The sequence below is a fragment of the Cervus elaphus genome, chromosome 9, assembly GCF_910594005.1.
Source record: "Cervus elaphus chromosome 9, mCerEla1.1, whole genome shotgun sequence".
In the NCBI taxonomy this organism is placed as follows: Eukaryota; Metazoa; Chordata; class Mammalia; order Artiodactyla; family Cervidae; genus Cervus; species Cervus elaphus.
In genome coordinates, this window is record NC_057823.1 from 43,519,780 (window position 1) to 43,535,749 (window position 15,970).

At 38.0% G+C, this 15,970-nt stretch overlaps 1 protein-coding gene across 1 annotated transcript; it reads left to right on the plus strand.

Moving 5' to 3' along the window:
- The first annotated feature begins 943 nt into the window (after nt 1-943).
- On the plus strand, nt 944-1,906 carry LOC122700958 (olfactory receptor 2T29-like). The gene has a single exon (XM_043913981.1). It carries the CDS (start codon nt 944-946, stop codon nt 1,904-1,906), a length of 963 nt encoding a protein of 320 aa, XP_043769916.1.
- The last annotated feature ends 14,064 nt before the right edge of the window (nt 1,907-15,970 follow it).

Below are 15,970 nucleotides of genomic sequence, written 5' to 3' on the forward strand. Positions count from 1 at the left end.
AACAAGCTCTAAACTCTTCCCAGAAAGAGAAGCCAATATTTCATTCTCATTGGCAATAGCTTTTGAAATTTAACATTTTATAAGCCTGAAATTGAGATGTTTAAAGGTTTAATCTTTATAAGAGAAAAATGTAGAATAAGAAGCTATTCCTTATTCCCTAAAAAAGGTCAGAAATATATTCTGTGTCTATTTTTCTTTTTATTTATTGTGTAGCTATTTTAAAATTATACTTTAAATCACATTTGTATAATATTTCCCCTGAATAGCACACACCACATATATATATTTGCTTAAAATTTAAATATATATACATAATTATATGTATATGTACACTCCACATAACCACAGTGCCTCACAGTATCACCCAGTCTTATAGACAAAAGAGATTCAAGTGTTTTGTATAGATTTTCCTTAAATTATATTTCAGTAACTTTTAAAATCTTTCTATATGTAATACACCTCCAAGAGTTTTAAAGCTCCCAGTTGGAGCCTTAAACTGGGGATAATAAAATTCCAAGTTCTATAAAAAGCATTTTAGAAGAGTGTAATATCTTTTTTAAAAAAAGTAATTTACTTTTTGTGTTTGCATAGGCCAGATGCTACATAAATTTCCATTCTTCTCCATGAAGGACATTACATCATCAGATGTCATAAAACTCAACTGCAGCAACATAGCTGTAAGTTAATTTTTTAGACACATTGTTGTGAATTACTAGTATTCTAGTAATCTGTAGAATTATAGATACTTTTAAAACTCCATATCTACAGGGTCATAGAATTTCCTCTTGTTAGCACAATTGAGTGGTACACACATACACATACACACTCACATACACACATACACATATGTGCACACTCTCAGTAAACATTCATTTCAGTTGGTAGATTCCTATAAGTAATCCATTAACTTCAAATTTCTCCTTGGTGGTCTAGGTGAAACCTCATGGGCAATATCACCTGGATGACCAGCTACACTGAAAGATTAGATTTCACCCTGGTGGGAATCTTCAGTCAATCCCAACACCCTGCTCTCCTTTGTTTGGTCATTTTTGTGGTTTTCCTAATGGCCTTGTCTGGAAATATCATTCTGATTTGTTTGATATATTCTGATGCTCACCTACACACCCCCATGTACTTTTTCATCAGTCAGCTGTCTTTCATGGACATGATGTACATTTCTGTTACTGTACCCAAGATGCTCATGGACCAGATCACAGGTGTGAATAAGATCTCAGTCCCTGAATGTGGGATTCAGATGTTCCTCTATGTGACACTAGCAGGTTCAGAGTTTTTCCTTCTAGCCTCCATGGCCTATGATCGCTACACGGCCATTTGCCATCCTCTCCATTACCCTGTCCTCATGAACCCCAGAGTGTGTCTCTTCCTGGCATCTGGCTGCTGGTTTCTGGGCTCAGTGGATGGCTTCTTGTTTACTCCCATCACCATGACCTTCCCCTTCTGCAGATCCCGGGAGATCCATCATTTCTTCTGTGAAGTTCCTGCTGTATTAAAGCTTTCCTGCTCAGACACCTCCCTCTATGAGATTTTCATGTACCTGTGTTGTGTGCTCATGCTCCTCATTCCTGTGACAATCATTTCAGGCTCTTACTACTTTATCCTCTTCACCATTCACAGGATGCGCTCAGCAGAGGGTCGGAAGAAGGCGTTTACCACTTGTTCCTCCCACATGACTGTGGTCATCCTCTTTTATGGGGCTGCCATCTACACATATATGCTTCCCAATTCCTACCACACCCCTGAGAAGGACATGATGGTATCTGTCTTTTACACCATACTCACTCCTGTACTAAACCCTTTAATCTATAGTCTAAGGAATAAGGATGTTATGGGGGCTCTGAATAAAATGCTGAACGTGGGAATTGCTTTTCAAGAAAGTATAAAGTAAGAAACTTTGTATTAATGCGTTTTACCTTCTCTTTACATTTCATAAGTTTAGATTCTTATGCCAAAAGCACCACTTAGAATTTTATACTATCATATCTTATTTTCACACTTTTTAGAGAAGTCCTTCCTTGAATGAGAAAACTCTCCAATTTTCCAATCCTTCTCCACTCAAAATGCATTATACAATTATACTGTATTGATGTTATTTACTGATGCTGATAACTGCACTATGATTTTGTAGATGAATATATATATTCCTTGGAAACACATAATAACAGTGTTTAAAGGAAAAAAGTTACTAGATGCTATGAAATTGATTAAATGGGGGATAATGAAGCAAAAACTATACAGTATTAACAACTGGGGATTCTGAGTAAAGGGTATATGGTTTGTACTATTCTTATTCATGCTACTTTTCTATAAATAAACACTTAATCCACATAAACAGTTAAACTATCAATCCTCACTCCTTTATTGAATTTGTCTCCTGCTTCGTGGCAATGTAAATGACATAATACCTAAGAAAACATGCTCATTTTCATGTGGCTAATTATTACAGGGATAATCCTGTCTCTGTCCAACTTTATATGGCCTGCTTTGTTCCACATGGGTGAATTCTGAAGGCATTTAGTGGAGGTTAATTGTTCTCTGCAAGCAGTAGGTTTAGAATGCAGAATTGCATAAAGGACAAAGGGAAACATATAAATTCAAAGTGGCAGAAAGATTTAGAGAAGATTCTTCCACAGGGTGACATCTGAACCAAGTTTTGAAGTATGTAATTTATCACACAAAAAGAGTCAGGATACCAAATTTCAAACTCCTTTATTTATTCAATTATTTGATGAATATTTCCTATACTATACTATAATCCAAAATAAAAGCTAAATGAGAGTAAAATCTGAATACTACATGGCTGCTGTTCCCAAGGGATCTGGATCTGGATCTGTAGCTGTAGTTTTATACACAAATGGTTGCTATAAAGTACTTACTGTGTCTTGATGTTCATGAAGAATGGGTACAGCTCATAAAGAGATATCAGTTATATCTGTGACATGTAAGTTGGGTAAAATAAAAGGTTGAGAGCAGCCCCTGGAATTCAGTGTTGAATGGTAACCAGATGTTAACTTCAGATGAGTACAAACAACTGGAGGAGAGAAAGAGGATTGTTCAAGGACACAAAAAAGAATAGCACAAAGGTCAGTTTAGCAAGCAGGAGAGGAAAATGTTCCAATGGCTCCTCCTTTCCTGCCTTACTTTATAGACTAATTTCTTGACCTTCTGTGATCCACAGTTCTACAAACATCAACCAAATAATGAGATTATTCTTTTTGAAATGTTAAATCAGTGGAAATCAACTAGGAAGTTTAACATTAGAGATGGGGAGGGGAGGTGAGTGAGAATGAGAATTGAATGGTGTTTTGCTACTGTTATTCAGTTGCTAAGTCATGTCTGATTCTTTGTGACCCCATGGACTGCAGCATGCCAGGATTCCCTGTCCTTCACTATCTCCTGGAGTGTGTTCAAACTCAAATCCATTGAGTTGATGATGCTATCCAACCGTCTCATCCGGTCACTCCCTTTTCCTCTTGCCCTAAATCTTTCCCAGAATCAAGGTCTTTCCCAATGAGTCAGCTCTTTGCATCAGGTGGCCAAAGTATTGGAGCTTCAGCATCAGTCCCTCCAATGAATATTCAGGGTTGATTTCCTTTAGGATTCACTGGTTTGACATCCTTGCAACCCAAGAGACTCTCAAGAATCTTCTCAAGTTCCACAGTTTGAAAATATCAATTCTTCGGTCTCAGCCTTCTTTATGATCCAGTTCACATCCATAGGCTTCCCTGATAGATCAGTTGGTAAAGAATCCACCTGCAATGCAGGAGACCCTGATTCGATTTCTGGGTCAGGAAGATCCTCTGGAGAAAGGTAGGCTACCCACTCCAGTATTCTTGGGTTTCCCTTGTGGCTCAGCTGGTAAAAAATGCAGGAGACCTGGGTTTGATCCCTGGGTTGGGAAGATTCCCTGGAGAAGGGAAAGACTACGCACTCCAGTATTCTGGCCTGGGGAATTCCACGGACTGTATATAGTCCACGGAGTCACAAAAAGTCAGACACAACTAATTCACTTTCACTTTCACTTTTCTCATATCCATACATGACTACTAGAAAGCTATAGTTTTCACCATATGAACCTTTGTTGGCAAAGTGATGTCTCTGCTATTTAATACACTGTCTGAGTTTGTCATAGCTTTTCTTCCAAGGAACAAACATCTTTTAATTTCATGGTTGCAGTCACCATCTGTAGTGATTTTGGAGCACAAGAAAATAAAATGGTTCACTGTTTTCACTTTTTCTCTTGGTATTTGCCATGAAGTGATGGAACCAGATGCCATGAACTTAGTTTTTTGAATAGTGAGTTTTAAGCTAGTTTTTTCACTCTCCTCTTTCACCTTCAAGAGGCACTTTAATTCCTCTTCACGTTCTGCTGTTAAGATAGTATCATCTGCATGCCTAAGGTTGTTGATATTTATCCTGGAAATTGTGATTCTAGTTTGTAACTCATTCAACCTGACATTTTGCATGATGTACTCTGCCTACAAATTAAATAAGCAGGGTTAAATTATATAGTTTTGACATACCCCTTTCCCAATTTTGAACCAGTTCATTGTTGCATGTCTGATTCTAGCTGTTGCTTCTTGACTTGACTGCAGGTTTCTCAGGAGAAAGATAAGGTGGTCTGGTAGTCATACCTTTTTAAGGATTTTCCAGTTTGTTGTGGTCCACACAGTCAAAGGCTTTATTGTAGTCAGTCAAGCAGAAGTAGATGTTTTCCTGGAATTTCCTTGCTTTCTCTATGATCTAGAGAACGTTGACAATTTAATCTCTGGTTCCTCTGCTTTTCTACACCCAGCTTGTACATCTGGATGTTGCTGGTTCTCAAACTGCTGAAACCTAGCTTGAAGGATTTTGAGCAATACCTCGCTAGCATGTGCATTGAGTGCTATTTTAAGGTAGTTTGAACATTCTTTAGCATTGCTCTTCTTTGGGATTGGAATGAAAACTGACCTTTTGGTCCTGTGGTGGCCACTGCTGCATTTTCCAAATTTCCTGCCATATTCAGTGTAGCACTTTAACAGCATCTTCCTTTAGGTTTAGAAATAGCTCAGCAGGAATTCCATCACTTTCACTAACTTTGTATGTAGTAATGCTTTCTAAGGCCCACTTAACTTCACATTCTAGAATGTCTGGCTCTAGGTGGGTGGCCACAACATCATGGCTATCTGGGTCATGAAGACCTTTTTTGTATAGTTTTTCTGTGTTACCAGCTCTTCTTAATCTCTTCTGCTTATTAGATCCTTATAATTTTTGCCCTTTATTGTGCCTATCCTTGCATGAAATCTTCCCTCACTATTTCCAATTTTCTTGACGAGATCTCTAGACTTTCTATTCTTTTTTTTTTTTTTTTTCTTTCTACTTCTTTGCATTGTTCACTTAAGAAAGCTTTCTTATTTCTCCTTGATATTCTCTGGAACTCTGCATTCAGATGGGTATATCTTTCCCTTTCTCCCTTGTCTTTTACTTCTCTTCTTTTCTCAACTATTTGTAGAGCCTCCTCAGAAAACCATTCTGCCTTCTTGCATTTCATTTTCTTTGGGATGATTTTGGTCACTTCCTCCTGTACAATGTTATGAACCTCCATCATAGTTCTTCAGGCACTCCATCAACCAGATCTAATCCCTTGAATTTATTTGTCACCTCCACTGTGTAATCATAAGGGATGTGATTTAGGTCATATCTGAATGGCCTAGTGGTTTTCCCTACTTTCTTCAACTTAGGCCTGAATTTTGCAATAAGGAGTTCATGATCTGAGCCACAGTGAAGGGAAAGATCAAATTAGCCAAGATAGCATGTTCAGGCTCTCTCGCCCCACGTTTTATAAAGAATGACTATGTAACAGCTGAGATCATTTATATCACAAGGTACTTGCTTGGTCATGAGCTACTTTATACTGTAGGGATATATGGGCTTCACCTAGAAAGAGGGGGAATTACTGCTGTAACACAGCTGTGTCCATTGGGTCAGCCACGAGAAGAGAGAATATTGTGTGTCTGCTGCTACAACTGCTGTGTCAGCCAGGAGAGAATAAACGTGTCTGCAGTTCCTACAGCTCCTGGCTCTTCGAGTCTTCTTCTAGCCTCTTAACTCACACCTTACCTGCCCTGGGTTCAGCAAATAGTGCAGACAGTGTGAACAGCAGACAACTGGCATAACATACAGTATCAGCAATACCATTGATGCAGCAAGCAGGGTCAGCAATATGCACAGTCATCTCTAGGTCTTATTTTTGCTGACTATATAGAGATTCTCCATCCTTGGCTCCAAAGAATATAAACAGTCTGCTTTCAGTGTTGATCATTTGGTGATGTTCATGTGCAGAATCATCTCTTGTGTTGTTTCAAGAGAGTGTTTGCTATGACCAATGTGTTCTCTTGGCAAAATTCTGTTAGCCTTTGTTCTGCTTCACTGTGTATTCCAAGGTCAAGCTTCCTTGTTTCTCCAGGTATCTCTTAACTTCCTACTTTTGCATTCCAATCCTTGATGATGAAAAAAAATATTTTTTTTCTTGGCATTAGCTCTAGAAGGTCTTGGAGGCCTTCACAGAACTGTTCAGCTTCAGCTTCTTGAGTGTTAGTGGTTGGGACATAAACTTGGATTGCTGTGATGTTGAATGTTTTGCGCTGGAAATGAACCGAGATCATTCTATTGTTTTTGAGATTGCACCCAAGTACTGCTTTTCAGACTATCTTGTTTACCATGAAGGCTACTCCGTTTCTTCTAGGGCATTCTTGACCACAGTGGTAACTATAATGGTCATTTGAACTAAATTCACCCATTCCCATCCATTATTAATTCACTGATTCTTAAAATGTTGATGTTGAGTTTTGCGATCTCCTGCTTGACTATGTCCAATTTACCTTGATTCATGGTCCTACCATTCTTTGTACCTATGCAATATTATTCTTTACTGCATCAGACTTTACTTTCACCACCAGACACACCCACAGCTAAGTGTCACTTCTGCTTTGGCCCAGCCTCTTCATTCTTTCTGGAGCTATTTCTCCTCTATTCCCCAGTATCTTATTGAACATCTTCTGATGCAAGAGTCTTATCTCCCATTGTTATATCTTTTTGTGTTTTCATACTGTTCATGGGATTCTCAAGGCAACAACACTGGAGTGGTTTGCTATTCCCTCCTCTGGCAGACTACATTTTCTCAGAACTCTCCTCTATGACCCATCCTCTTGGGTGACTCTGCACATCATGGCTCATCAGTCACTCAGTCAGTTCAGCTGCTCAGTCGTGTCTGATTCTTTGTGACCCCATAAATCACAGCATGCCAGGCCTCCTTGTCCATCACCTACTCCCAGAGTTGACTCAAACTCATGTCCATTGAGTTGGTGATGCCATCCAGTCATCTCATCCTCTCCTGTCCCCTTCTCCTCCTGCCCCCAATCCCTCCCAGCATCAGGGTCTTTTGCAATGAGTCAACTCTTCACATCAGGTGGCCAAAGTATCAGAGTTTCAGCTTCAGCATCAGTCCTTCCAATGAATACCCAGGACAGATTTCCTTTAGGATGGACTGGTTGGATCTCCTTGCAGTCCAAGGGACTCTCAAGAGTCTTCTCCAACACCACAGTTCAAAACCATCAATTTTTTGGCGCTCAGCTTTCTTCACAGTCCAACTCTCACATCGATGCATGACCACTGGAAAAACCATAGCCTTGACTAGAGGGACCTTTGTTGGGAAAGTAATGTCTCTGCTTTTTAATATGCTATCTAGGTTGGTCATAACTTTCCTTCCAAGGAGTAAGCGTCTTTTAATTTCATGGCTGCAGTCACCATCTGCAGTGATTTTGGAGCCCCAAAAAATAAAGTCTGACACTGTTTCCCCATCTATTTCCCATAGCTTCATTGAATTACACAAGCCTCTTTGCCACAACAAGGCTGTGTTCTATGAAGGGGGAATAGTGTTTATCTATTAATAAGTGGCACGGATTATGCTTTGACGACAGAAAAATCCCAATGGAGAATATTTGGAGTAACAGGGGCCATGTTGAACCTGCTGCATAAAGCCATAGACATGGTTGCATGTATTCTCATTTTCCAGCTGGCTATGTCCAGCTTGTGGTTTTAAAAGTGCATATTCCTTTTTCTTCTTGACACAATTAATTAATGACTGTAAAATAAATATCTCCCAGTGTTTTGGGAAACAATTTCAGAAAATAAGTTTGCAATATTTCTGTTGTAGTGAAAACAAATGGGTAAAATATGCACTCTGAATTTAAAGTAACTGAGAAGTGTATTCATCACCCCTTAATTTGCTCAACTACAATAATCCACATGTTTGATAGTTCCATTTACAATGTAAACATAGGGGACAAAATAAAACAAAATGTGGTGTGGAATTATATTCTTCCAAGGATTTCTTTCTCTCTATCAAACTGAAGAAAGTTTTTAAAAGTATATTTTCAGAAAATCAAATTATCTTTTTAGATAATGTGTCTGAAAAACAATTTTCCAAAATCTCTACTAATGATAATTTGTAAGAACTATGTAACTGGGAAAATTCTTCATAAAAATATCATTTATATATAGTATTTAATAATCAGATTTCTTAGACACAGAGAACCAGTTGCTACTCAAAATTTTCTTATATAGAGTTAAAAATTGAAATGGAAGAACTTTTGGCACTCAAATCCATTCATTTACCATGCTACATGGGTAGCTGTCATCTGAAGCTATTTAAAATTTTCAAACTTCTTATTTATTCATGTGTTTATGATAGTAATGACAGCATTTAGCATTTGGGCAAATGAATCACTTAAATTCCATGTTAAGAAGGCATCAGCCTTCTCCATCTTATAAAGTACATAAAGGAATACGATTGAAATTCTTCATCCAAATATAGGAATTAATCAACTTGGATTAAGTAGAGAAGCATGCATCATTTTCATAAATTTTCTGCTTTCTTCAATGTGTTCAAAGAATAAAATCTGAAGAAACAGATGATCTAAATCATTTTCTAAGAATGGCTAAAAGAAAGGGATTTATTAAGCATAATTAGAGACTTTAAAACTGATGTGTAACATAGTTTTGATTGCCTTTTCACCTCTTAGGTTATTATTTGTAAACAAATGTTTTCTGTCTTGCTTGACACTGTATTTGGAAAATGTAGACCTCTATCTAATGTCATGACCAGGAACGTGGAGTCCTATAATTCACACTTCTTTTTAAGGAAACAAATCAAACATTGACCTCCAACATGCTTTTTTAGCTCAGTAAGTTGTTTCAAATATCTTACCACTTCAGAGTAAGAACTGATATGGAACTGGATCATATTCCAAAAGATGGATTTGTCAGTACTTTTGAATTGAATAGCCTAATAATGGACTTAGTGATGCCATTGTTCAATCATAATAACTGTTATTTGAAAAACAACTGTCTCATACAAATACCTTTCTTCATATATATGTTTACTTTCAGAGGACGGAATCCCAAGTAAATTGATTCAAATAATCGATGATTTTTGAATTTTAATACAAAGTATTAATCTGAATGCCATGAAATTCTAATTTAGAATTTAGACTAATTAGCCCCCCACTGCCTGAAAAGAAAGAGGATGGGTTTCATACATCCCCACTGTGTTGGCATTTCTATTCTGTCCCTCATACATGGCTTATCTTCTATTCCTGCTCTGTGACCAGTGTGCCTCTTATCCCTCTGCCTTCTAGATTGTTTGGCCTGTCAGAGACTCCAGGAGATTGAAGGGTAGCAGCAGACTCAGGTCTGAATACTGTTTCAGCACCTCCTCTGCTCAGATGCAACTAGCAGTGACCAAGTTCCTCCAGCTTGAGCCCAGGTCTCACCAGTGGCCCTACCCTCTTCAGCCTCCACTACTGTAGATCCTGGAAACTGTTAATTCTTCCATTGCTTCTTGGGACCAGGGCTGGAGAGAATTTCCTTCTGTTGATGTCTTTGAGTACTTCTCCATCCCTAGATAAAAATCTTTTCTACTTATATCCTGATGGAATCTCTCATCAATATTAGCTACACTTTGCATGTTTTTGCCAATGTATCAATTCACTCGAGGTTATGTCTTTGGATTTTTCTGACAAATCTTGATTTAGATTCTTTCCAAAGCTTTTTATTTAGTTTTTCCATGTTCATTGTTCTAGATTATTTCTTAAGCCCTGAATTAGTCAATTAAAAGATTATACTTTTTGACTCCATAGTTTGTTTTCTGCCTGACTTATTTCATTTATGTACCATTATTATTAATCTCTTATTATATGTGTAATGCCTTTCCAAAAAGTGAGATTTCAACATACGCATATATTTTTCTGTATTGTGTAGATTTTTATGGTGTCAATTATTTTTGGTTTGGAAATTCCTATTTTGCTTATAAAGGCCTTCTCCATCCTATTACTGTAGAAGTTGTCTTCTACATTCTTTTCAGGTTAAAGAAATACATACAACTTTTTCATCATCATGTAATATTTTTTGTATATTATGAGATAGACATGCAGTTGTATTTTTTCAATGTTATGTTGCTAGAAATATTACCTTGTCAATTATTCAATTAATTTCCACATAAAACACACTCACACATTCATTTATCCCAACATACCGTGGCACATAAGGGACCCAGAATTTACTGAACTACCTTGTGGGTGACTTCACAGCTAGCAGTATATTGAGACCATAGCAATGTTAACATGGCATCCCCAAACTTCAGTAACAGCTGTTCTACCTCAGCACAAACCAAGTCAGGGTCACTTCTGACCAACCCTGTTTTTCAGCAAAGGTAACCAAAAGAACAGCCTTTGCTGAAGAAGAAGAAAAAAAAAAGTGATATCCCAGAAATCAAATGAAGCTAGGGTTCTAAGCAAGGTGGAGGAATCCATGGTACTCACCTCAAGCCATTGCTTAAGAGAGATGAATACTGAAAATTAATCATTATATTTGAAAATGTTAATGTCATTGTGGCCTTTGGGAAGTGGACTCAGAGGAGGGATGGGTACAACAGTCTAATTAGAATGAATTTAAGAGAAAATGGGAGGAGAGGAATTAAAGAGGAAATGGCTTCATTCAGTGATGTTTCATGAACCAGATACATATCCCACAGACAACAAGTCAACCTGTAGCTGTTTCACAAGGCCTATAGGCAGTTTTATTCAGGGAAAAGCTTCACATTGCATAACACCTGAAGATTCTAAACCCAGTGAGTTATAGCTTTTCTTTACCTGGAGCCTCCTTCCATGTTCCCAGTCACAGCGACATTACCCCTCAACTCTCACCACTTATCCAGTGTCAACTTCATTTTCTTCCCCAAATTTTAGGAGACACTGACATCCTTCTCTCTTGGCCTTGCACTTGGAATGCCCACCCTGCCTGCTCTCTCGTTTACATATATATTTTTCACGTATGCCAGGTGTCCCTCAACATCAGCTTCACACCCTTCCCTAGAGAGCTCATCTATTCACGGAGTATCCTCTGGCCATATCCCTCATCTAAGACTCCTTGTCCAGACTCCTTGACCAAAAGTATATACATCTGCTTATCTGCCAGTAAGGTACTAGAAGACAGAAGTCCTGTGGGTAATTTGTTCAGCTTTGACTCCATTTCCTTATTTTCCTCTCAACTTTAGTATTTATTAAATAGATGATGGAACTGTTCTCCAGAGAAAACTCATTCTCTTAAAAGGTACTCATCTGTCTTTATAAGAACACTAGGAAATCATCATTATTATTGTTCCAGTCCCCTCCTTGGAGAAGACAGAATTGAAACTCAGGAAGTTGAAGTTACTTGCCCAAGGCCACCCTTCCAGCTTGTGCTCAGAAAGATCCAGAATCAGGGCAGTTCTTAAACAGAAAGATGTTATCTTGTGGTCCACACAAAAACCACCAGTACTGTGAATTTTCATGGTCATTATCCACCAAGCCCTGTACTTCCCCTGTTTCCTTATCACCCTACATCAAATCAACCATACAACCTGACTTTGAAGGGAAAGATAAGCCAGAAAATTTGAAATTGTGCTGAAATCATTGGTACCATCTGTGAACCCTTCCCCCAATAAATGTTACTTCTGAGCCCCAGCAGTGCTCAACACCTCTCACAGAATTTTCTTTTATTTCAGCATTAGGTTTAATTCAATTAAAAACATATCCACCTCATTTTTTCCTTCTATATTAAAAAGAAATACTGAAGAAAACAGATGGATAATACAGATAAAGGAGATCGATATTTTCTGTCCAACCTTGGCAGATGTGAACTGTGTATCCTTAGGACTACACAGTTGATGCAATTTCTCTTGAACGTTCCCTCATCTCCAAAATGAGATAGAATCTGTGTTTTCTGCAACACACCCAATGAGAAGAGCAGACTCTTTGGGAAAGACCCTGATGATGGGAAAGATTGAGGGCAAGAGGAGAAGGGGGCTACAAAGGATGAGATAGTTGGATGGCATCACTGCCACAATGGATGTGAGTTTGAGCAAACTCAGGGAGATAGTGAAGGACAGGGAAGCCTTGTGTGCTGCAATTCATGCGGTCGCAAAGAATCAGACACCACTTAGCAACTGAACAATAACAACAAAAAGTGTGCTATTCCATTGTATACAATTTAATGTTACTCAGCCAAAAAATGAACAAAATTGGGTCATTTGTGGTGATGTGGATGAACCTTGAATATGTTATACATAGTGCAGTAAATCAGAAAGAGAAAAGCAAGCATTGTGTATTACCCCAACACACACATATGGAATCTAGAAAAGTACTAGATGAACCTATTTGCAGGGCAGAAATAAAGACACAGACTTAGAGAACTAATTTGTGGACACAAGAAGCAAAAGAGAGGGAGGAACAAATTGAGAGAGGTAGCATTGATATATATATTGTACCATGTGTAAAATAGATAACTACTGAGAAGTTTCAGTAGAGCACATGAGCTCGGCTCAGTGCTCCGTGATGACCTAGAGGAGTGAAATGGTGAAGTGAAAGGAAGGCTCAAGAGGGAGGGGATATATGTATGCATATAGCTGATTCACTTTGTTGTGTAGAAGAAACTAACACAACATTGTAAAGCAATTATACTCCAAATAAATAAATAAAAAATGATCTACATAAAGGAAAATCTAAAAAATGAAATATAACCTTAATTAGTGATAAAATATTACTGTGTAGAAATTTAGTCTTCAGTATGATATTTTGTTTTCATTTTCTCCATGTGTGCTAAGTTGCTTCAGTTGTGTTTGACTCTGTGTGACCCTATGGACTGTAGCTTGCCAGGTTTCTCAAGGCAAAGATACTGGAATGGATTGTCATGCCCTTCTCCAGGAATCTCCCCAACCCAGGGATCAAATCCATGTCTCTTACATCTACTGTGTTGACAGGCAGATTCTTTACCACTAGCACCACATAGGAAACCACTTTTTTCCCCATAATATTTGTTATTTAAGATGACATGGAGAATGCAAAGTACACAAAATGTTGCAAAGTGTAAACCAAAATTACTTTCTTTCCTTATTAAGATCAATCTTAGTGCTGTACTTTTCACAGTAGAACTCTCTTAAATCTTGAGCATATTTACAGAATATAATCTTAGTAAAATTCATTTCATAAGAAAAAAAAAAACAAATGGTGAGGATATAAAGAAAAAGAAATATGTGAACAGTTGTTGGGAATGTAAACTGCATCACTATGGGAAAAAAGTATGGATGTTCCTAAAAAAACTAAACTAGAACTACAATATGATCCAGAAATTCTATCCCTGGGTATATATCTAAAAACATGAAAACAATATGCCAAAAGGATACATGCACTTGTGTTCATAGTGGTACTGTTTATGATAGCCCAGATAGAGAAGCTATCTATGCAACGGGTGAATTTAATCCAGATGACCATTACATTCACTACTGTGGGCAAGAATCCTTCAGAAGAAATGGAGTAGCCATCAAAGTAAACAAAAGAGTCCAAGTGCAGTGCAGTACCTAGATGCAATATAAAAAATGACAGAATGATCTCTGTTCATTTCCAAGGCAAACCATTCAATATAACAGTAATCCAAGTCTATGCCCTGAGCAGTAATACTGAGGAAGCTGAAGTTGAATGGTTCTATGAAGACCTAAGAGAACTTCTAGAATTAACACCCAAAACAGATGTCCTTTTCATTATAGGTGACTGGAACGCAAAAGTAGGAAGTCAGGAAACAGCTGAAGTAACAGACAAATTTGGCCTTGCAGTACAGAACAAAGCAGGGCAAAGACTAATAGTGTTTTGCCAAGAGAATGCATTTGTCATTGCAAAAACCCTCTTCCAACAACACAAGATAAGACTCTACACATGGACATCACCAGATGGTCAACATTGAAATCAGATTGATTATATTCTTTGCAGCCAAAGATGGAGAAAATCTATACAGTCAGCAAAACCAAGACCAGGAGCTGACTGTGACTCAGTTCATGAGCTCATTGCCAAATTCACACTTACATTGAAAAAAGTGGGGAAAACCACTAGACCATTCAGATATGACCTAAATTAAATCCATAAGGATTATACAGTATAAGTGAGAAATAGATTTCAGGGACTAGATATGATAGGCAGAGTACCTAAAGAGCTATGGATGGAGGTTCATAGAACTGTACAGGAGACAGGGATCAAGACCATCCCCAAGAAAAAGGAATGGAAAAAAGCAAACTGGCTGTCTGAGGAGGCCTTACAAATAGCTGTGAAGAAGAAGAGAAGTGAAAGGCAAGGGAGAAAAGGAAAGATATTCCCATTTGAATGCAGAATTCCAAAGAATAGCAAGGAGAGATAAGAAAGCCTTCCTCAGTGATCACTGCAAAGAAATAGAGGAAAACAATAGAATGGGAAAGACTAAAGATCTGTTCAAGAAAATTAGAGATAACAAGGGAATATTTCATGCAAAGATGGGCTCAATAAAGGACAAAAATGTCATGGACCTAGCAGAAGCAGAAGATATTAAGAAGAGGTGTCAAGAATACACAGAAGAACTATACAGAAAAGATCTTCACAACCAGATAATACAATGGTGTGATCACTCACCTAGTGCCAGACATCCTCTACTGTGAAGTCAAGAAGGCCTTAGGAAGCATCACTACAAACAAAGTTAGTGGAGGTGATGGAATTCCAGTTGAGCTATTTCAAATCCTAAAAAATGATGCTGTGAAAGTGCTACAATCCTTATGCCAGCAAATTTGGAAAACTCAGCAGTTGCCACAGGACTGGAAAAGGTCAGTTTTCATTCCAATCCCAAAGAAAGGTAATGCCAAAGAATGATCAAACTACTACACAATTGCACTCATCTCACACACTAGTAAAGTAATGCTCTAAATTGTCCAAGCCAAGCTTCAACAATACATGGACCATGAACTTCCAGATGTTCAAGCTGGTTTTAGAAAAGGCAGAAAAACCAGAGATCAAATTGCCAACATCTGTTGGATCATCGAAAAAGCAAGACAGTTCCAGAAAAACATCTATTTCTGCTTTATAGACTATTTCAAAGCCTTTGACTGTGTGGGTCAAAACAAATTGTGGAAAATTCTTAAAGAGATGGGAATATCAGACCACCTGACCTGCCTCGTGAGAAATCTGCATGCAGATCAGGAAGCAACAGTTGTACAAGGCATGGAACAACAGACTGGTTCCAAATAGGAAAAGGAGTATATCAAGGCTGTAGATTGTCACCCTGCTTATTTAACTTCTAAGCAGGGTACATCATGAGAAACCCTGGACTGTAGGAAGCACTAGCTGGAATCAAGATTGTAGGGAGAAATATCAATAATCTCAGATATACATTTGACAACCTTATGGCAGAAAGCAAAGAACTAAAGAACCTCTTGGTGAAAGTGAAACAGGAGAGTGAAAAAGTTGGCTTAAAACTCAATATTCAGAAAACTAAAATCATGGCATCTGGTCCCATCACTTTATGGCAAATAGATGGGGAAACAGTGGAAACAGTGACAGACTTTATTTTCTTAGGCTCCACA

Bases quoted from the DNA above. Each gene is read 5' to 3' on its own strand.
- LOC122700958 (XM_043913981.1), top strand. From the start codon at position 944: ATGGGCAATATCACCTGGATGACCAGCTACACTGAAAGATTAGATTTC.